This window comes from Hordeum vulgare, chromosome 3H (genome assembly GCF_904849725.1).
Source record: "Hordeum vulgare subsp. vulgare chromosome 3H, MorexV3_pseudomolecules_assembly, whole genome shotgun sequence".
Taxonomy (NCBI): domain Eukaryota; kingdom Viridiplantae; phylum Streptophyta; class Magnoliopsida; order Poales; family Poaceae; genus Hordeum; species Hordeum vulgare.
This window is the reverse complement of record NC_058520.1, coordinates 407,185,980-407,208,574: the sequence shown is the minus strand read 5'-3', so window position 1 is coordinate 407,208,574 and position 22,595 is coordinate 407,185,980. Positions and strand designations below refer to the sequence as shown.

General features: G+C 47.1%; 2 protein-coding genes across 3 annotated transcripts; both read left to right on the top strand.

Annotated features, from left to right (window-relative positions):
• The first annotated feature begins 1,199 nt into the window (after positions 1–1,199).
• Positions 1,200–4,852, top strand: LOC123444009 (vacuolar protein sorting-associated protein 25-like). 2 transcript variants are annotated; one of them, XM_045120605.1, is made up of 7 exons: positions 1,200–1,370; positions 1,448–1,587; positions 3,014–3,153; positions 3,404–3,457; positions 3,602–3,690; positions 3,792–3,861; positions 4,522–4,852. In XM_045120605.1, the coding sequence occupies exons 2-7, from the start codon at positions 1,529–1,531 to the stop codon at positions 4,641–4,643; spliced, it is 534 nt and encodes a 177-aa protein (XP_044976540.1). In that variant the 5' UTR covers positions 1,200–1,370; positions 1,448–1,528; the 3' UTR covers positions 4,644–4,852. The 2 variants fall into 2 exon arrangements, with proteins under 2 accessions (XP_044976540.1, XP_044976539.1); XM_045120604.1 differs by having other exon boundaries at positions 1,445–1,587.
• Positions 4,853–6,597: 1,745 nt separating this feature from the next.
• On the top strand, positions 6,598–21,545 carry LOC123444007 (ubiquitin-conjugating enzyme E2 5A). The gene is made up of 5 exons (XM_045120603.1): positions 6,598–6,741; positions 6,839–6,914; positions 18,753–18,880; positions 21,007–21,111; positions 21,194–21,545. The coding sequence occupies exons 2-5, from the start codon at positions 6,845–6,847 to the stop codon at positions 21,332–21,334; spliced, it is 444 nt and encodes a 147-aa protein (XP_044976538.1). The 5' UTR covers positions 6,598–6,741; positions 6,839–6,844; the 3' UTR covers positions 21,335–21,545.
• The last annotated feature ends 1,050 nt before the right edge of the window (positions 21,546–22,595 follow it).

Below are 22,595 nucleotides of genomic sequence, written 5' to 3'. Positions count from 1 at the left end.
CTTCATATCTCAAAACTATATGCAAGGAATCAAACTTCTCATCATATTCAATGCACTTAATATGAAAGTTTTTATTATATCCCTCCTGGATGCCCATTATATTAGGACTAAATTCACAACCTAGACCAATTACCATGATGTTTAAAGAACGCTCAAAATAATATAAATGAGGTACGAGAGTCTAATAATTTCCATAAAACACCACACCTCTGTGCTCTAAAAGGTATAAGTGAAGCACTAGAGCAACATTGCCTACCTCAAAAGATATAAGTGAAGCACAAAGAGTATTATAATAAATTCACGATTCAGCGTGTCTCTCTCAAAAGATGTGTGCAGCAAGGATGCTTGTGGCAAACTAAAAAGTAAAGACTCATATAATACACGACGGTCCAAGCAAAACACATATCATGTGATGAATAAAAATATAGCCTTAAGTAAATTTACCGATGGATTGAAGATGAAAGAGGGGATGATTTCCGACGCATCCCCAAGCTTAGGCTCTTTGGTATCATTGAATATGGCTTGGGGTGCCTTGGACATCCCCGGGATTAGGTTCTTTTCGCTCCTTATTCCGTAGTCCATCAAATCTTTACCCAAAACTTGAAAACGTCACAACACAAAACTCAACAGAAAACTCGTGAGATCCGTTAGTATTAGAAAAATAAATCATCACTTTAGGTACTCTTGTGAACTCATTATTTATTTATATTTGATGTAATATTTACTGTATTCCAAGTTCTCCATGGTTCATACCCCCCGATACAACCCATAGATTCATCAAAATAAACAAACAACACAAAGAAAACAGAATCTATCAAAAACAGAACAGTCTATAGCAATTTGTTTACTTCGAATATTTCTGTAAGTCCACAAATTCAGAACAATTAGTACAATCTGGGAAATTTGTAAATAAATCTTGTGTAAAACATTCAGATCAAAAGCACGTTTCAGTGAATTTACAAAATTCCTGGACCAAGAGCTCGAAAGTTTGTGTTTTTCAGCAAAATCAACTTACAAACACCGTAGACCATCCGAAAGGTCTTACTTGGCTCAAACACTAACTAAAACAAGAAAACACAATTATTACGGAGGTAATAATGTGGGCAGCAATAAAAAACAGAAGCAAAAAACAAAATCGTAAAAATAAAATTGAGTTGCCTCCCAACAAACAAACGCTACTGTTTGACGCCATACAACATGTCTCAGCAACCAAACACATTTTGACTACCCAGGCCGGGCAGGTGGACGACTCACCCCCTGGATCAGCCCGAGCGGAGAGGAGAGGCGGTTTGCAGATTGATTGAGGAGGTCGAATATCAGTCCCGCCGGCGATCAGATCGCCACGGCCACAATAACCATAGGAAACCTAGGTATGTCCAAGTATTACTCATTATTTAGGCAGAGCGCTATTGAATCTGATCCGTTTCCACCCTACCTAAAATAGCAGGCACATCGTCGTCCCCGCTCGCAGTTTCTCCTTGGCGCCGCCGTCCATCTGACTGCTCCGTAAGCCCGCGCTTCAGTGGAGATGCAGAGGACGGTGGATTTCAAGCTCCCCCACTTCTTCAACTACCCACCCTACTTTACGTAATCCCCCCCCCCCCCCCCCCTCTCTGACAGCACCAGTGTCACATGTTTGAACATTTTGCATGATTTGTGATTCTGCGGTATGTGTAGCCGTATAGGCGGAGTAGGAGATTCTTAATCAGTGCCTGGCAACAAAGTTGTGCAGTTAACTTCTGCTCCAAGTACTATGGTAGTAATGAAATCATTCTTCACTGAATTACCCCCTTCGTTCCAAAATACTCCTTCCGTTCACAAAAACTAGGAATCTTTATACAGTTGCAATAAATCTTGTACAAAGTCAGCAGGCTGATGCTGCTGAGGTTCTACGGAAGTATGGTGACCATCTGTATGGAAAACAGGAGTATGAGATGTTCTAGGATGTATATAGGTGCATTTTAGCGTGTTTGTTCACTCATTTCAGTCCGTATGTAGTCCATATTGGAAAATCCAAAATATCTTATACTTGTGAACGGAGGAAGCATTTGTTACCAGTGCTATGGAGTATTTGTTTGGCAATGATTTACTGTGTAAATTGTACAAAAAAGTGGTTTGTGATTTTTGTCTATACCCTGCCCTTTTGTAACAGTTAACCTTATTTATTCCTACTTCAGATATACTCCCTCCGTTCCAAAATAATTGAATTTTTTGTTTTGTCTTAAGTCGAACGTCTTTAAGTTTGACCAAGTGTATTAAAATATGGCAACATCCAAAACACCAAATTAGTTTTATTAGATTCGCCACAAAATATATTTTCATATTATATATATATTTGATGCTGTAGATGCCAATGTATTTTTCTATATGCATGGTCAAACTTAAAAAGTTTGACTTAGTACAAACCTAGAACCACAAATATTTTGGAATGGAGGGAGTATCATATAATCATGTGAGTACATTGTAAATCATGTAAATTTTTTTAATCTCTTATCCCTTGTTTTATTCTGTGCTAGCTTGCCAATAAGGTATAAAATGGCACTTTATAGATTCGAAATGAAAAACACGGGGTGGTTAATGTTGTTGTGTAAGTGAAGAATGAATATGTAAGCAGGATTTGTAGATCAGGATCACTAAAGGAATTATGTTAGTTAGCTTAAGCACTTGTTTCTTCAGAATATGCTGTTGGTCAAAACTCAAATGTCTCTTTGCAAATTTCTACTTCAGAGCATCCCCAAAAGTATAACATGGTATTTGGTTCAGAGTGTCTAAGCCTATCTATTTTGATATGTGATGTTAAGATCTGACATCTTTTTCATATCGCAACAGTGTGTTTGTAGCAGTTGAACCATTTCCTTGCTTTTACTAATTCTTACATTTGTTTGAGTAATGTAAGTGAACTTATGTGTATGTTATCTTAAAACCAACTCTTGAAAACTTCTGGTAAACACTCATTTTGATATGTACATGGACTGATAATAATGTCATGACTCATGACAACATTCGTTCCCAGTTTGCAGCCCGTGAGAGAAACACGCGAAAAGCAAGTGCAGCTATGGAAAGAGCTGATACTTGATTACTGTAGAAGTCAAAAGATGTATATAATCTCCCTGGAAGAAGATTTTCCGTTGTTTTCCAATCAAAAGATTGAGAGTAAGCTGTATTTGTCTGAACCTTGTGTTTTGACTACTACTCTTCTGCAATTCAGCAAAAGTATGTCTTAACTGTGTTGAAAGTATTATGACATAGTGAACTGGCGTGATGGTAATGTGTTCCTAAGGTCTACCATGGAGCCTTTTGAGCATGCTGGACTAGTGTATACATGAAAATTTTATTTACTCGACTAGTTTACAATGCATTTGGACATTCCTATTGACGTTGCACTGAACTTACATGCTTTCAGGATCTCTAAGTTATGAAGCAAAGGAAGTGTTCCTTGCAGCTCTTGTTAGTGAAGGTTTATTCTGCACAACATTAAAGCTTTTAGTTATTGTTGTAGCTATGTGTAGTTTAGCTTTTCTAGGTACCGAATGCCTTTATTACCCCTGGCATGTGTTTAGTTTTGTGCTGTGCAACTACTTAAGCCAAGTTCAAACTGCAGGGCGCGCAGAGTGGATTGACAAAAGTCACAAGAAGTGTCTCATTCTTTGGCTGCGAATTCAAGATTGGGCTAACTATATATTAGACTTCGTAAGACTTTGTATTCTGTTAAACATGTTTCTTTCGGAGCTATTGGCTTATCAATGAGTAGTGACAGTGACTTAATATTTATCTCTATGTTATGCTTGTAGGTAAAGGAAAATGGGTTGGAAGTAACAACAATTGAAGATCTACGCTCTGGAATTGAAACACATGGGACCGGTAAGTATACCAAACACATGGGACCGGTAAATATACCTCCCTTTAGCTCAACGAGACGAGATAAGATTTTCCATTTTCAATATTTTCGTGACGCTAAGCTTATTTTCTTGCTTCAAAGCAACCTGCGGTAGAGACGCAAATATACATGTAGGATTTAGGCTTAGCTTTTGGATACATATTTTCATGTTTACCCAACTTGTGAGGTGGGCTTGGTATTATAGCCGCCACAAGCCTCAGGAGGAGCCGTCTGGCTAAGCCTAGGCTTAGTGATAAGTTTTTTTCTTCTCTTGATTCCCTAGTCGGTTAGTTTGGATAAGAATCTATTGGAATTATGCAGTTATAGTTTTCCTTTTAGGGATGGCTATTCTATAAAGCTAGGGATACTCCATGTTATCCGATGAATGAATAAACCAGAGGTTATCCTCCGAAAAGCCTATTCCAACTGCTATCACGCCATGATGCAACCTCCCCTGCACAGCTACGCTCTCCGGAGCTTAGGCAGTGACAGAAGCTGGTGATGGTGCCTCATTCAGTAGTGCACAGGCCATAATTTGCAAAATGAAATAAAATAATACATAGGCCATTCCCCTTGCTCATAATAAAAGTCATCTTAGTATTGTGGCTAGTTTGAATCTTTTTATCCTGTGGCGTCTGTTGCAGAACTTGCGGGAATTGATCGTGGTGTCCTCATGCGAGCTTTGAGGCTGTTGGAACAGAAGGGAAAGGCAGTTATCTTTAAGGGCACGTCAGCAGACGATGAAGGCGTGAAATTTTCTGCCTAAACTTTGTTTGCACTAACAGATGAACAACCTTGATCGGTGTCCTTGAACGTGATACAACCCTTCTTACCCGTACACCGATCACATCCTTCTGGCGTATTTATCGGCATCATTGAAACCTCAGTATGTATTTGCCGTATTTGTATTTCTCGGACTGTTGTAATTAGCCTTCTGTTCATCTTCAGCATATTTTATATACCTATGAAACCGCATGTCGTGTGTCTGATAGGCTCAACTGGGGTCTTAGCATATATTCAGAAGCAAGCGTTGTTTGATATACGAAGGGAATTTGATCTAACAAAAAAGAAGAAGAAAGTAAGCTTATCAAGAAAGCACGCTTCATGCGGAAGAAAGGAATGTAGAAACTAGTGTCAGTTTCTTGCACATTGCAGTTCAATTCCCGCAGATCCTTGTGACGCACGTAAATACATGTTTTGAACCGTTTCTCCTCTCTCATCTAACACTAGAACCTTCAATGAACCGTGCTGTTACAAATATTAGTAGAGAGTTGCTTTCTTTGTTAGCATCAATATCAGCTGTCAGGCAATCAGCCACCCAAACAAAAAGCCGGGTTCCACTCATGTCCACTTGGGCTGCATGAATTGGATTCTCTCGCCCCGTCACTGACATACAGGCCACGAGGAATCAATCAGTCGGCAGGGCGCCTCCCACCAGAATCTCTAGATTCTTTATTTTTTCGTTCACGGTTATTATATTATTGTGGGGCTGTTTGGTTCACAGCCTAAGTTTGCCACGCCTAACCTTAGTCATGTCACAATACCTTAGGCATGTGTTTGGTTCATTGCCACACTTGTGGCTTGCCACACTTTTTTAATTATATGGTTCATATGTCATACACTCAATTTTTTGTCAAACCTTACCACACTTGTGGTGTCCAATTTGTTAGCTACACTTTTTGTGACAACCACACTTTACCTAAGGTTAGTTGTAGGAAAATTAGTCATGAATCAAACAGGCCCTGTATCAGAAAGTGAACGCGGCTGTCTTTCCGTCAGTTTCACTCCACGTCAGTTCTCTCCATCCATTAATTTATTTGCGTTGATTGAGAGAAGAAAAGAAGGGAGAATATAAACCCTGTTCATCAGCAGCCACTAATACGAAAGGGGAGTCAGTGCTAGTGCAGTGGATGGATGGGGCATTTGATCTGACCGGTACCACCCGCACCGATCAGCCATGGCACATCACTAAAGTAAGGCCTTGTTTGATTTTAAATAAGTCATTAATTTATAAATTGAAAAGTGTAAAAAATGATTTATTTCGTTAAATAGATCCAATTTATAAATCACCTTAACTTATAAGTCATAAGTCGCTTCATCCCAACTTAAAACTTATAAGTCACTCACTTTTGCATGAAAAGGTGACTTATAAGAGGGTGCTTGGATACTCTCTAGTCATGTGACTAGTAGTAGTCAGACTAGAAGTTTTTAGTCAGGTCCTGTTTGGAAGGTGACTACTACTAGTCAGCATTAAATGTCTCTGTATTAAATTATTCTTATTTCTCTCCCTTCCATTGGCGTGCCAGCATGGGAGGATGAGCCTGCAACAGGATGGGCCCGCCAATTAATTGGAGAAGAGACTTTAGTCACTTTTAGTTGGGGGTGGGGTGACTAGGGACTAAACTAGTTTTAGTCACCCATTAGTCAGGGGTGTTTGGAGGTTTACTGACTAAAAGTGACTACTACTAGTCTCTAGTCTCTAGTCTCTAGTGATCCAAACACCCTCTAAGTCAGATGACAATCAAACAGGCATGACTTATAAATCACTGGTTTTAAGTCATCTGACTTATAAATCACCTGATTTATTAAAATCAAACAGGGCCTAAGTAAGCAGGTCCCAACCCAACCGCATTGAAGGGCGATTCGATGAAAACGAATAAATAAAACCAGCACGCAAACCTGCATCAAGATAGACAGCGAGCAAAGGAAGGGAGGGAGGGAGGCCCATTTATTTACATATATAGCCCTGCTGCTCCTGGCCCCTTTCGCCAGTTCCGTTCCATTATTGGTTCTTGTGAGGAGGGGGGCGGAGAAACGGAAGCAGGAAGCAGAGGAGGAGATCGGCCAGTCCTTCAACCACACAGGTTTGCCCCCTTTCAGTTCATCTTCTGATGCACAGTGACCTGTTCATGGCAGCAGATTTGATGGTTTCTCTGCTCTGGTTCTTGGGGGAAAAAATAGGGTGTGATGGCGTCAAAGAGGATACAGAAGGAGCTCAAGGATCTGCAGAAGGATCCCCCGACCTCATGCAGTGCAGGTATTGGTCCTTTCTCGCTTTCTTGCTTTCTTTTGGTCTGGATTTTGCACTTCTAGGAAATGCATGACCTTGTGTGAAGATTAAGACTTTTGGTGCACATGCTATGCTTCGGAATGATTTGCTGCGCACATGCTCGCGTCTTCCCACAGAGCTGTACCGTCTGGGAAAGAAATGCTTTGCTCCGCAGCTATTTGGAGCAACGTTGTATGCTCTGCTTGCCCGAAAAGGGGAAGGAGAGAGAGGCGATGTAGTATGTTTGGAGTTCTTGATGAAGACTACGCGTGAACTTGGCCTTTTTTTTTTTTTGCGGGGAACATGAACACTTGGATCAATGGTAGTATGAACTGACATGTGGCCTGTTAAACATGCGTGACAGGCAAATAAGCCTGCCTGCAAAGAGAGCCTTAGCTCAGTGGTTAGGCATGCCGTTGTGGAGCCTAAACCACCCGGGTTCAATTCTTAGGAATGACAGGTGATGCACAAGGGGTTTCTCCATTTATCGATGGACCATGCTTGACGTGTGGTGGGACTACACATCAAGACGTGTGGTGGGACTACACATCAAGATAAAAACCTTGGTACTCATACTTGGTGCAGAGGTCAAGAAGTGAAATTCTCTCCCAAAATTAAGGTTTCCCGAGGATCGGGTTAAAAGGCCCTCCCACTCGTCTCGCTGTCCCCGTGTGGCAGCATAGGGAGAACCCCAAATCACGCCGCTCCACAGGGCGAAGCCTCGCCGGCGGCAGCGGCGGGGCCTTTTTGTCCCTCTGTGAGGGAATGGGGGAGGAGCAGACCAGCAGCAGCAGCAACCTGGGGAGGAGGGGACGACCAGCAGCAGCAACCAGGGGAGGGGACGAGCAGCAACATCAGCAACCAGGGGAGGAGGGGACGAGCAGCAAACCAGGGGTGGCGGCGGCTGCGAAGGAGAGGGTTGGGTCGAGGGGGACTGGTTCGATCTAGGTTTCCAGGGGGGATGGACAAGCAAATACAATAAAAAAACATATGACAGGTGTGTAGTTGCAAATGCCTGGCTAATCCTATGCGCAAGAACAGGATCAGACCGAGAGTGGATTCGAGAGGTGGAAGACGCTCGTTGTGCTGCTGAACAACCACTGCAGCTTTTCGTGGTTTTCTGTTATTGACAGCCAGCTCAAACGGAGCGGCTTTGGACCAAGGAAATAGTGTCCCCACAGCGGACCTACAGATCGTGCCATCCCACGATGTCCACCGAGATCAACCCTACAATCTCGCCACGACCTGCGTGATCCATGCCATCCCACGGCGCGTCGTCGGGCGAGCTACAAAAACGCTGAGAAAAGCAAACTACCTGAAGCCTGTACGTGCACAACGAACACGCTGACAGACTGAACTTATTTGCGCTACCAGAACTAGGCAAGCTAACACAAGATACCAATGGAAGCAGCTGATTACCTATCATTCACCCCCTAATCTGCTGCACCTCAATCACCCCGAGCCTGTGTCGGAGCTCACTGAACTGCGTTCTTGCGAGGGACTTCGTGAGGATATCAGCCACCTGATCACCAGTCCGAACATGCTCCACTTCCACCCTGCCTTGTTCAACACATTCTCTGATGTAGCGATACCTGAGATCTATGTGTTTGCTCCTCTCATGGTGGACGGGATTCTTGCTAAGTTCGATGGCCGACTTGTTGTCGATTTTCAGCTTCACTTTCCGAGCATCTTCTCCCAATATCTCCGCAAGAAGTCTGCTCAACCAAACTGCTTGTGTAGCAGCTGTTGCTCCTGCTATATATTCAGCTTCACAGGATGACAGAGCTACAATTCTTTGCTTCTGCGAGCACCATGTGATCACCCCTGATCCAAGATAGAACACCACACCTGATGTGCTCTTCCGATCGTTTAGATCACCAGCATGGTCACTGTCAGAGTAACCTGTGAGTACATCTCTCTCTCCTTTCCTGAAGATGCATCCGTACCCCTGAGTGCCCTTGATATATCGGAGGATCTGCTTCACTGCTGACCAATGCTCCTTGCCAGGAGATTCCATGAACCTGCTGACCAGACCTACTGCATATGCGATGTCAGGCCTGGTGTTCACCAGGTACCTAAGACTCCCAATCAAGCTGCGGTATTCGGTTGCATCCTTCACCTCCCCAGTGTTCTTCAGTTTCAGGCGGTTCTCAAGAGGTGTGCTGCTAGGATTACAATCCCTCATGCCTGCATCATCGAGAATCTTGGAAGCATAGCTCGACTGACACACTGTGATTGCATCCTCATCCTGTTTCACCTCAATGCCTAAGTAGTAACTGAGGAGGCCAAGATCTGTCATCTGGAACGATTCCTGCATCTGGCTCTTGAAATGATCAATATCGTCTGCATCCATCCCCGTGATGATCAAATCATCCACGTACAGTCCGACCAGCAGAAACTTGTTGCTGTCTCCTCGCCTGTACAGCGCATGGTCAAGCTCACAGCGCTCGAAACCGAAAGAACGGAGTGTGGCATCCAGCTTTGCGTTCCAAGCACGAGGTGCCTGACGAAGCCCATACAAAGCCTTCCTGAGCTTGAGCACGCAGTGTGTATTGTCTTTGTCAACAAATCCCGCAGGTTGGTGAACATAAACTTCTTCTTGCAGGTCTCCGTTCAGAAAAGCCGAGCGCACGTCCATGTGGTGCACCCCCCAGCTCCGGTGAGCCGCCACTGCCAGCAGCAGCCGCACTGTTTCCAAACGAGCCACAGGAGCAAAAACCTCGTCGAAGTCTACTCCCTGCCGCTGTGCATATCCTTTCGCTACCAGACGTGCCTTGTACTTCATGATATTTCCCGCTGGATCACGCTTGACCTTGAACACCCATTTCAAACCAATGGCGCGGTGGCTGGCGGGCAGTGCAGCCAGCTCCCAGGTGTTGTTGGATCGAATGGATTCCATCTCTGTTTCCATCGCACCTCGCCATGTTGGTTCGTCCAGAGCTTCCTGGACTGATGCTGGCTCCTCTGCTGCGGAGAGACATAGCCCACTGTACTCCAAAGTGCAGGCCGGTGCATTATCGATGAGGTGCTCCACCGTTTTGTAGCGGAGGGGCACCCCCTCGCTATCAAAAGTCTCACCAGCTGGTGGTGTTGCCCATCCATCTTCAGGTTCGATGGGAACAGTTGTTGGTGTGGCACTTGCTGTGGCGACTGTTTGTGAAACTTCTGCAGTTGATGAGCTTGCTCCAGGGTCGGCGGGAGCAGGGGTGAACGGGGACAGTGGTGCATCTGTGCAGGCAGATGGAGGCCTGTCCGTTCCCAGCGAGTACGTGGTCGAAACTGGTGTTGTGGCATCGGAGTAGATCACCGTCAGCTCTCTGCTGCTGATGTGCCTGCTGTCGTCCTCCATGGCTCTCCAGTCCCACCGGCGGTCTTCCTCAAAGCGCACGTCGCGGGTGACGTAGAGCCGCTTCCCGGCAGGGTCGTAGACCCTGTACCCCTTCGTCCCTGGTTCATATCCCAGGAACACTCCGGCGACAGTGCGATCTGAGAGTTTGCTGACGCCGGGGCCGACCACCTTGACGTGCGCCACACAGCCAAAAATGCGGAAGTACTCAACAGATGGTTTCTTCTTACGCCATGCCTCATATGGTGTCATCCCCTGCAAGCTTCTTGACGGTGATCGATTCAGAATGTGCACAGCCGTTCTCACGGCTTCGCCCCAGAACTCGCTCGGGACCCCCATGCTCTTCATCAGACTGCGCGCCATCTCCACCACGGTTTGGTTGCGCCGCTCTACAACGCCATTCTGCTGGGGCGAGTATGGAGCCGTGGTGTGACGGAGGATGCCAGCCTCCTCGCAGTATGCAGTGAATTCGGTGGAGTTGAATTCGCCACCGCGATCGGTGCGGAACGCCCTAAGCCTGACGCCGCTCTGTGTTTCTGCCTCCGCTTTGATCTTCCTGAAACGCCGGAACGCCTCGTCCTTGCTTCTGAGCGCTTCAACCCACATGTATCTGCTATAGTCATCAACTATCAACAGAAAATACTTGTTACCGCTCATGGTCGCCGGCGTGATGGGGCCGCAGAGGTCGCCGTGCACCAGGTCAAGGCCATGCTCTGCTCGGTACGGTGAGGCGCGGGGAAACGGCGTGCGGTGCATCTTCCCGATCGTACATCCCTCGCAGAACTGCTCCACATGCTTGATCGCCGGTATGCCCCTCACCATCCCCTTAGCGCCGAGGTCGTGCAGTGCTCGGAAGTGCAGATGCCCGTATCTCCCATGCCAGCGCCAGGCTTCATCGCCGCCTGTCGCCAGGAGGCACGCGGGAGCAGCCAAGTTCAGAGCCACGGCATAGAGCCGGTTGCTCGTCCGCTGCACCCGCGCCAGGAGCACCTGCTGTCGATCATACAGGCAGAGCACACCCCCCTGGATCACAGACTTGCATCCGTGTTCATCAAGCTGTCCGAGGCTTACAATACTTGTGCGCAGCTGGGGTATATAGTATACGTCCGTGAGAGCGCGGTGCTCTCCGTTCTTGCAGGAGAACATCACCATGCCACGCCCGCGGATATGCACGACAGAGCCGTCACCAAAACGCACCGTCCCATGCACACCTTCATCGAGCTCCGTGAGCATATCGCGGCGGCCCGTCATATGGTTGCTAGCGCCGGTGTCGAGGTACCAGCGATCATCATCTGTGGCCACTGGCACCACACGCGCCTCGTTGAGAAAGATCTCGTCATAGGGTGCGCCAGCGTTGGCCACAGTGTTCGGCGCAGCCTCCATAGCGCATGTGGCCAGGAGTAGACCGGGCTGCTCGACGTCAGCCACGGCGACGTTCGCCTGCTGGTCCTGCTGCTCGCGTTGTTCGCGCTCCTTCTTGCGGCACTCCTTCACCCAGTGTCCCTGGATCCCGCAGTAGCGGCAGTTGCCCTTTCGCCGGGGAGCCGTCTGACCTCCGTTGCCGCGGCCGCCGCCTTGGCCACGTCCACCTCCTCCTTGGAAGTTCTTAGGCTTCCCATTTCCGCGCCTGCGTCGATCTCCCGAGCCTGAAGGCGAGCCTCCCTGTTCCAGCTGCTTTTCCCGAGCCCGCCATTCGTCGGCGGTAAACAGCAGCTGCGTACCCGGGGCAGGTGTCTCCTCACGTTCGCGCTCCTCGACGACGAGCAGACGTCCGCACAGCTCCTCGAGGGAGAGCTGTTTGGTGTCTACCAGGGACTCTATCGCCACGGCCATCTCTCTATATGGCCGCGGGACCGTGCGCAGTACCTTGAGGACTGCTTTGTGTTCGTCCACGGGATCACCAAGAACTTGGAGCTCGTCGATGATCGTCCTGAGCCTCGTGACATAGGACTCGATGCCCTCGCCGTCCTTGTACCGCAGGCCTTCGTATTCAGAGCGGCGGGTCTGCGCCTTTGCCTCGCGAACGCGCTCGACGCCGACGCGCATCGTCTTCAGTGTGTCCCATGCCTCCTTGGCAGTGGCCTTCCCACCGAGGACTCGCATCATGTCTGTCGGTACGGCCTTGAGGAGGGCGATCATGGCGCGTCGATCGTCGCGGTCCGAGCCTTCGCCCGTGTCCACAACCTGCCAGAGTTCGTCAGCTTGTAACTGCAGCTTGGTGATCATCGCCCAGTCGTTGTAGTTTGTTCGCGTGAGCATCATCGGAGGGCCGCCGCCGCCGCCGTGTACGACGCGCACTCCTGATCCCTCCGCGGTGGTGAGGCGCGCCAAGGGCCTCTCCAGAGCCGCCGCGTCCGCAGCAGCTTTCTGCGTCACCTTCGTCCCCTCATTATCGCTGCCAGTCATTGCTCCGGCGGATCGGACACCGCCGGTCACTTGGTCGGACGAACACCTCCCAAGGCTCTGATGCCAATTGTAGTTGCAAATGCCTGGCTAATCCTATGCGCAAGAACAGGATCAGACCGAGAGTGGATTCGAGAGGTGGAAGACGCTCGTTGTGCTGCTGAACAACCACTGCAGCTTTTCGTGGTTTTCTGTTATTGACAGCCAGCTCAAACGGAGCGGCTTTGGACCAAGGAAATAGTCTCCCCACAGCGGACCTACAGATCGTGCCATCCCACGATGTCCACCGAGATCAACCCTACAATCTCGCCACGACCTGCGTGATCCATGCCATCCCACGGCGCGTCGTCGGGCGAGCTACAAAAACGCTGAGAAAAGCAAACTACCTGAAGCCTGTACGTGCACAACGAACACGCTGACAGACTGAACTTATTTGCGCTACCAGAACTAGGCAAGCTAACACAAGATACCAATGGAAGCAGCTGATTACCTATCAAGGTGGGGCTCAAAAAAATGAGTGGTTCGACCTAGAAACCACGACTAGTCGTGGCTAGTCGAGACCCTGGAAATGCGACTCACCGACTAGTCGAGCGACTCAAAAACAGAGTGATCTGGCACGACGGCGCTTGTTGCTGGGTTGCATGACGGGCGGGTGGTGGTGACCTCCGGGGCATCTCCAGGGAAAACCCCAGATCTCGTTGGGATCGAGCGATGGCGGTGCTTCTGCGTCCTAGTCCCTCTTTTAGGGCATTGTGTGTGGAGCCTGCACTGGTTGGAGGGACCAGTGGTAACAGTGCCGAGGTTGTGGTGACCTCGTTTCTTCGTGCCGTTGGGCCTTTGGAGCGGGATCTATAGTGACTTACGGAGGGGAGGTAGTGGCTATCGGCAGTTGTTGTTGCGGGACAACAGCCTGCGGCGGCGTTTTGGTCGCGCTCTTGCTTGCTTTGGCGCCATTTGATGGCGCTGTGGGAGTTGGGTGATGGGGCGGCGGCCCGGCATCTTCGATGGTGTCGGCCTTCATGGTCATGTGAATGACCTGATGGCTGGGTCTTGCGGCTTTGTCGGCCTCGATGAGGATGGCGACAGTATGTGATGTCCCTTCCACCAATAGGTCGGATTCGATGTGGCTCGGTGGGTGACACATGTGTCTCTTATGGAGGTGTCAGGGCACGCCTATTGTCAGCAGGACGTCGAGTCATGCCTGCTGTCGGCTGGTGCTGCATGGTGGCTCTAGCGGAGTTGTCATGTTATGCCTGTTGCTGCTGGATCCAAGGTGGTGTTATAGTAATGGGAGGTGAGGCAGTATGGGATGTCTTTGTCTTCCCGTTTCTCTTCCTGAGGTATCTGGCTAGCCAGGTGTTGGTAGCTGGATAAGTGTTGATGGTAGATGTGACTTCAATGACGAGCATGCGCACTCCGGTGGAAACACCAGATCTTCGATCAGGTTATGTTGACGCGTGCTAGTGTTGTGCCCTTGCTGAAGGTGGTGGATCAAAGCTTGGCTTTGGGGATGAAAATCCCGAGATCGACCTTGGGTTGGACTCGTCAACATCGGCACACATGCGGAGATTCCTTCTTGAAGGATTAGCCTAGGAGTTGTGTATTTTTCATTTAGTTTTTGTTTTTTATCATACGGTTACTAGCTGTCTGGTGGAGTTACCGTCGTGAGGCAGATGCAGCCTCACGTATTTTTTCCGGGTCGATATTGTTCGGCTGCTGGATTTTAAATAATAAATAATATGTGTCTGTGTGCATCGCTCGATGCAGAGTCCGAGGGTTATCCTCCTTTCCGGAAAAAGTAAGCCTGCCATAGCAGCGCTTTTGACCCAGCCCAAAAACCGCCGCCATGGCAGCCATTTTCCGCTGCGCAAGTGGTAGCTACATGCACCGGGCTGCCCCCTTTAGTTGGCTCTTTCCCAAGAGGACGTGGTGACTTTGTGGGATGCGTAGCACTAGCTCAGGACATGGGATGTCACGTTCGGTAGTGGAGCGAGAGCTACGACTTGTTTTCCTTTCTTGAAGAGATAAAAGGAGGAAGGAGCAGAAAAGCTGCAATATTATGCAGCGCAAAATTCAGTGTCTTGTTCGTTCTCGTGTCCACAACTCGTAGTTCAGAGTAACAATTGGCATCAGGGCCTCGATCCAGTGGCCATGTCAAGCAACGGAGAGATGCAGCAGATGTGTACTTCGCACGGCTCCAAGACGCCATCACCGCAGCGACAGCACCGCAGCGACAGCAGCAACAACACTCACCAAGTCAAGGGTGCAGTAGCACATGCGCAGAGCGGCTGGTGCCACAATGGTGCAACAAGTGGTGCACGATACCGGCGGCGGCAGCGGCACCAACCTCTCCTTACCGATGCTGATCCACACAACTATTGGGTGCTGGTGATGGAGATTAACCTGGAAGCGGCAAGCTTGTGGGACACCATTGAAGACGACACCGTCTCACGGAAGGAGGACAAGCAGGAGCTGGCGGCGCTGATCCGCTCCACAACATGCTCGCTGGGAAGGTGATCACCAAGGAGGCATGGCGGCGATCAAAACCCAACGCCTCGGCAGCGATTGTGTGCGCGAGGCGAACACACAATGGCTGCGGGTGGAGTTTGAATCCATCACTTTTAGGGACGGCGAGCGGGTCATCGACTTCACTATGAGGATCACCGGCCTCGTGACGTCCCTTCTCTCCCTAGGAGACACTATCGATGACACAAAGGTCGTCCAAAAATTTCAATGCGTCTCCCGTTTTGCGTAGGTGGCGATCTCCATCGAGACTTGCTCGATCTGTGTGTGCTCTCTAACGAGGAGCTCACGGGGTGGCTGCGAGGGCTTGAGGATTGCCTGGGCGACGTCCAGGAGAGCGACAACAGCGGCCGCCTGCTTCTCACAGAAGAGGAGTGGGAGGAGAGGAAGAAACAACCATGAGACTGCGGCGCCTCGAGCAGTGGACGTGGTCGTGGCGGTAGTGGCAATCGTGGGCGGAAGCCAGGCCAGCCTCAACAGCAGGACGGCCCGGCGCGACTCCAACAACAGTGATGACCGAGACAAGTGCAGGTATTACGGCAAGAAGGGCCATTGGGCTCGCGAATGCCGCAAGATGCAGCGCGTTGAAGCCGCGGCAGCGGCAAACCTTGTTCATCCCGAGGAGGACAAGGGACCGGGGCTGCTTATGGCCTGCGTCGACTCCGTGCAAGAGGGGCTGATGATCGCCGCGCCACCCCGGCATGCCAGGGGATAGTGTTGAAATATATTGCCCGCCTCTCTTCATAAGTTCGAACTTTTGGATGAGTTGGCTGGAGCATGAATTCAAAAATCTGTCTCTCACGCCTCCTCAGATTTTGGGCGTGTGCGATTCTGGGAGCTTCGAGCCTCGATCAGCATCGTCGACATGGCCATCCTCTCGCGACAGGGCTGAAGGGGGAGATTGTGGCCTGTTAAACCCCGCCGCTCGCGTCACAGGCAAATAAGCCTGCCATGGCAGCATTTTTGGCCCAACCCAAAAACTGCTGCCATGGCAGCCCTTTACCGTCGGTCGGTTTCTTGTTAGAATTTTTTCAGCAGTTTATTTAGCTTTTGCCTGGAGGACGCAGTCTGTGCAGTCCCTGAAGACTTTGTAGGATGCCTAGCACTAGCTCGGGACATGTGATTGCACGTTTAGTAGTGGAGCGTGAGGGCTTACATCAAAATTTCCCTTTTCTGAAGAAATAAAAGGAGGAAGAAAGAACAAAAAAGCTGCAATAGTACGCATCGCAAAATTCAGTGTCTTGCTCGTTTTGTTGTGTCCACAGCTCGTAGTTCAGGTAACATGACACAGTTTGTCCAACGTGTAACTGATGCAATCGCACAATCAGTGATTAATATCACAGGATTCACGGAGATGCAGTTTTTACCCTTAGGCTATCTGACAAACAGCATTAGTTTCGTCATGGTGGATACTGTAAGTCTTGTCAATACAATTAGATCATAAAATCCATGGCTGGATATGGGATATTTGGTGGGGTTTAGTTCCAAGCTGGTCCGAACATAAGCGGCAGCCATTTTTAATTTGTTCAAAGTCATTAAACATCTTGAGGATGGCTCTCGGAATACACTTCAGTTGTAACTTATAAGATTTTGATTAAAGAACTATTATTTCCAAATTAATGCATCGTTTAACAGTAAGACTCGGATAATTAAAACAGGTGTTCATTAAGAAAAGATAAGCGGTAGCTTGACGTATTTCTGGTGAGATCTAGCTACCTATTGATTTGTGTTTTGTTTTTATGTTTCCCGACAAATGCTTACACTAGAACTAGCTATGTTGATGCTGGTTTCTGTGGGTAACCTGTGAAGCAATGTTATGTTAGTATCTAGAACACTGCTGTATTAGATCTGATAATGAGACTAGGTGCATTCCCTTTCTTATTTTGCAGCAATGTCATCATCTTTTCACATTGATGGCATCAAACTATTGAAAAGAAAGTAAATTAATTTGTTACTTCTAGTTCTAGATCAGTTGTATATATGCAGAGTGAACATGCAGATGCAGGGTACATCTCACCCATGTAATACTCATCACACTACTAGGTTGGCATGACATGGTTATAACTTCCATTGGAAAGTATGTAGCAAAATGTCCCCTATGTTTCTACACAACCACAGATATCTCACTTCAATCTGACGTTCCCTGAACTTGAGGATCGTGCATTGTATTACTGTCTCAACTGAGGTCCAAGCAGCATTTAATTTAGTTGCCAAATAGCAACTAATGACCATGTCGCAATTTGGGTTTATTTAAGCCAAAGTTTGACCATGTGTGTGACTATTCTGTTTATTTTTTCTTGCCGATGAGTACTTGAATTTATAACTTTTTAATTTTGTAGATTAGCCTGATAATTTTCAGATTACCTTGGTGGTGTCTCCTATCTAATAAGTGAACACAGATTCTGACTTTAAATTTGTAATGGCCAAAAGTAGCTTCCATGGGCAAGTGTTCACCAGTTTTGTGCGTTTATACTTAGCCCAGGCTGTATGTACTACACCCGGTTGTAGGAAAATTTTGTACGGTCATGTGTACGGTCATGTATCCATGTGGGTCATGTTAAAAAAAAGTTGAGAGCTGTAAGGCAGAAATGCATAGATGATCCCCGATGAATATCCACTCTACACCATATTTTGTCAATCAATACGCTCGTGATACGAGTTCATATGTACTTACTTTTGCTATTCTACTGTATGGCAAAACTGCCTGAACAATATTAATCACAAGCACAATCAACCTGACATCTGCATATATGTATCTGTGTTGTCCATGTTTCAAAAATAAATAAATTGAGAGCCGTAAATGCCTTATGTTTAAGACGTAGAGCACATGATGTCTATTGTGTTGTTTTTCACCTCTCTTTAAATCCTAGCAGCAAAATCAAGATCAAACCATTTAAATAAAATCAATTCTCTTAGGATGAACATGGTGGCCTGGAAGGAGCTTCTAATCCCTCCCTTCCGGTTTAAAGGGCGTATCTAAAAAATTATAGTTTTCCTATTAGTAAAGCTCGTTGTCTTGGAAATCTGCAAATATAGCTAATGCCACATTAAATTATGTCGATTCTTGGTTCTCAATGCAGAATCAACCAATGCATGAAGGATCAGGAGGGTCATGCATGTAGTCTTAATATGTTTTCTAGCACTTGATTAGGCCCCCTTTGGTTGATGTGAATTGCAAGATAAGCCCAAAACCGGAAAGGAGGGAGTAATAAGTATGTTTAGGGTGAAAGTTTTCATAATTCAGTGCACAAAAATTATATGATAAATATCATTGTATGTGGACATGAAACATATTTTCAAGGTGTATGTGAGTCTTTGCAAGTTTGGCATCATGTTGGGCCAATCAAGTAACACTGATATAAATTTTGTCTAGAAGGATGGTTACTGGCGTTTAGTCATTTTTCCTCATCAGTTTGTTCTGTTTCACATTGTTTGAGTACCGTCTTCTTGCAAGTTCATTTCTATGTCAAATATAGCTAGTCGTCATGTCTATCAGATAAGATGGTTATAATGTGATTATAGCTAGATGATGATGATATGATACTGTTTTACAGGTCCTGTGGGTGAAGATATGTTCCACTGGCAGGCAACAATAATGGGCCCATCTGACAGCCCATATTCTGGTGGAGTTTTCCTAGTTACCATCCACTTCCCTCCTGATTATCCTTTCAAACCACCAAAGGTACTTGGCACTAGCCTAATTGTCAATTGCTTCTCTGCATTTCTTCAGTTTCATATATATTTTGTAAATTTTGAATCGTATATGCCTGAGGTCATTTCACAGTTCACATCTAAGAATGGAAATCTGACAGATAGGTTCATTTCTGTTCGTGTTAGTAACACACAATTTTATTTAGTTCATTGGCTCGGTTTATCTTTTTGGCTTTCTTTTCTACTCTTTTATAAAGCCTTAAATGGGTTTCAAATGTGCTTCACCTTTAAAAATCCATGTTAATAAGTACTCTGCAATAGATTAACGGTCAGACGCCATTTCATGTGAACTCGTTCTGAATGGTAAAATTTGGCGGCAATTACTAAGTAAGGTGGATTTGATGTATGTGTTTGGGTAAGATGGGGCTTCAGTTAAATTCTTATATATAGAGTTGGTGAAATTTGGAGAGTGGTGTTTTGGCTCATAGGTGTAGATACACCTATTATAATATATTTTTTCAAAATGTTAGAAAATTCTGAACAATAATTTTGCGTGTACATCTCGACATTCTATGTTCGCACACAAAATTTCGTCAAGAAAGAACATTTTTTGTGGCATGTATAAAAAAGATTAAAAAAATGTCTCGTGAATAGTTCTAATCAAATGTCGAAAATTTTCTTTTTTACACAAGCCACAAAAAATTCCCTTCTTCACCGAAACTTTGTGCACGAACATATAATGTCCCGATGTACACGTGGGGTTTTTTCTCGAGTTTTTTTTTTTACTTTTTAAAATGTGTATTTAGACAATGGGTGCATCTACACCTATGAGCCAAAGTGAATTTCTCCTATAGTTGTGCAAAAGTGAATGCATAGTACAGTGCCTGTAATACTACATCAGTTCAGCTGAAGTTTGAAATATTTGAGATAATTGCAAAGGAGTACCACACTTGGGCACGTACGGATAGCTACCACTAGTCAAAAATTTTGCACGTCAGTATCACTTCACAGACTAATTGTTACGAAACGGGCTGACAGGCGTATAAACGCATATTGACCACGTATCTGACAGACCTGACCCACATGTCAGGCGACACGGTGGCGTACACGAGCCGGCTCGGTTGCTCGTTGTAACTGGCTAGACCTATTAACTGGCTCAGACTAATTGTTGCTGTAACTGGCCCCGCGATTCAGGGGAACTTCGCGAGTCGCCGACGGTCCCCTCCCCTACGCCTCCTCTCCTTCACCGCTGCCGCTGGCCTCGTCGCGGTGGCGCCGCCCCTCTGCCTCCCAAGGTGGCTCGGGGAGATCTCGCGGAGACGTGTGGTGGCCGGGTGGCTCGGGTCGTCTTGTTGGCGACTTCTGCCGAGCTCGAAGCCGAGGGGAGCGGTGCGCGTGTGGAGAGTAGGGCGGCGTGGAGGTATCGCGAGGCCTGCTCGCCGACACCCGGGGGTAGTGCGTGTTTCCCTCCGCGGCGGATATGGCCAGCGCATTGGATCCAGGCCAGCGGCTGGCTGTGGCCTGTGGGCGTAGGGAGCTTCGGTCCAGTGCGTCCGCGTGGTGGTCGCGCCGTCGCCAGGCCGGTGGCCAGCCCCCCTGCCGATCCAGGCCAGCGCCGGCGACTCGCGAAGTTCCCGTGAATCGCGGGCCAGTTACAGCGGCGTAGGAGAGGGGAGCGAGCGACCGAGCCTGTTCGGTCCACGTCGCGCTCGTGTACGCCACCGTGTTACCTGACATGCGGGCTAGATCTGTCAAATACGTGGTCAATACGCGTTTATACGCCTGTCAGCCCGTTTCGCAACAATTAGTCTGTGAAGTGGTACTGACGTGCAAAACTTTTGATTAGTGGTACCTATCCGCCACGACGTGCCCAAGTGTGGTACTGCCTTGCAATTATCTCGAAATATTTGCGGGGTACTCTCTCTCTCCCCTCCCTCTCCTGCTCCCTCCCTCCTCCCTCCCTCTCTCTCTCTTGTTTATAACCACAGAATTGCGAGTGTACAAGCTCTATGGTTACTGATGATCTAATGCAAGCTTAAAAGTTTCAGTCCGGAAGTTTACTTGCCATACTGAATATCATCCATATAGCTTTACAAAAAAAGAAATGCAAATCATCGACAGAGTATGCATGAATCCTCTTCGTTATGCAACATGCAGGTGGCATTCCGCACCAAGGTGTTCCATCCAAACATCAACAGCAACGGGAGCATTTGCCTCGACATCCTCAAGGACCAATGGAGCCCCGCTCTGACTATTTCCAAGGTTTGCTACTTTCCTCTCCCTCACTTGGTTCTTCACAGTGGAGTTGAGCTCATCTGCTACTCTGTGGGGTTACATTACACAGGTGCTGCTGTCCATCTGCTCCCTGCTGTGTGACCCAAACCCTGATGATCCTCTGGTTCCTGAGATCGCGCACATGTACAAGACGGACCGGCACAAGTACGAGAGCACCGCCAGGACCTGGACGCAGAGGTATGCCATGTAATGTAAGACGGCGGACGGGTCGCCGGAGTCGGTCTTGTTTGTAACATTCTCGATCTGTGCGTGTGTATGTGCCTGTCAAAACTGGCTGCACTCGTTGCTCAATTTGTGTCACTTGGCGCAGTGACTTGGATCATCGAACCGGTGTTGCATATTTTGGATTCAGATAAATGTCACCACCTGCCGCCATGTGGGTGCTTGCAATGTGCTTTAAATTGCTTACACGTTGCGTGCTTTGGCGGGCATCGCCTGTTTGCCAAACATCCGTACCGTGCTGGTAGTACTGGTCTGATCATGCGCAGGGGTTCTCTCAGGTCAGGTGGCGTCAAAATGATCGATTAGGGTGTAGTGGTACTAAATTTGAGAATGGTTTCATACTTGAACCATACTCATTCATTTATTTTTCAAAACCATACCCATTTAGTGTCATTTTTAGCTTAACCAAAATCAAACCCACTATTTTTTCCACCCAAACCAATTTAAACCAAAAACATAACCATGGGTTTAAACCCAGTACATAACCATGGGTTTGCTTTAATGTACACATGATTGCACAAATTGGCATGTTAAGAAACAAATAAGATAGAAAAGGCATAAGTGCATCTAGTTTAAAAACAAAGTAATCCTTAAGATACAGTTAACACACAGTAAGAGACAAAAAGAACATGCCCATGGCTAATAAGCTCACTAACAAGTGTATTAAAACCAAATTGCTTAGCGAAAGCACAAGAAAACACTTTTGATTTTCATCTGTTGTTTCCCCATAATACATAATTACATAGTGCATTACAGTATGCACGCGGATCAAAGATACTCATTCTCGGTCGTAGTTGAATATTGCATATAACCAATGTCTAGAAACCGGTTTGGACCCATAGTTTATAACCGCTAATAACCAAACCGTTTAAACCCATAACCAACTATACCCAAACTGGTTTCTCCACATACCCAAATCAAAACCAAACTAAAAAAATCTCAGCCCAATAAAACTTGAACCAATCAAACCCAAAGTAAAAACCGAACTGTTACACCCGGTTTTTTAATAACCATTCTCACGTTTAAGTGGTACTAATAATGACGCCAGTAGCGGCTTGATGGGTATGAATACGATGCTTTGGGCAGATGAAATCACTGTTTTGACATTATCAACAAAGTATAGCACAAAATAAACTCTGCTTGAAACTATTTCACAATCTGACTTTTTGGCAACGTCACAGATCATGGCGTTTCTTCTCCACATAGAAAAGTCGAGCTAGTTTGTGTTG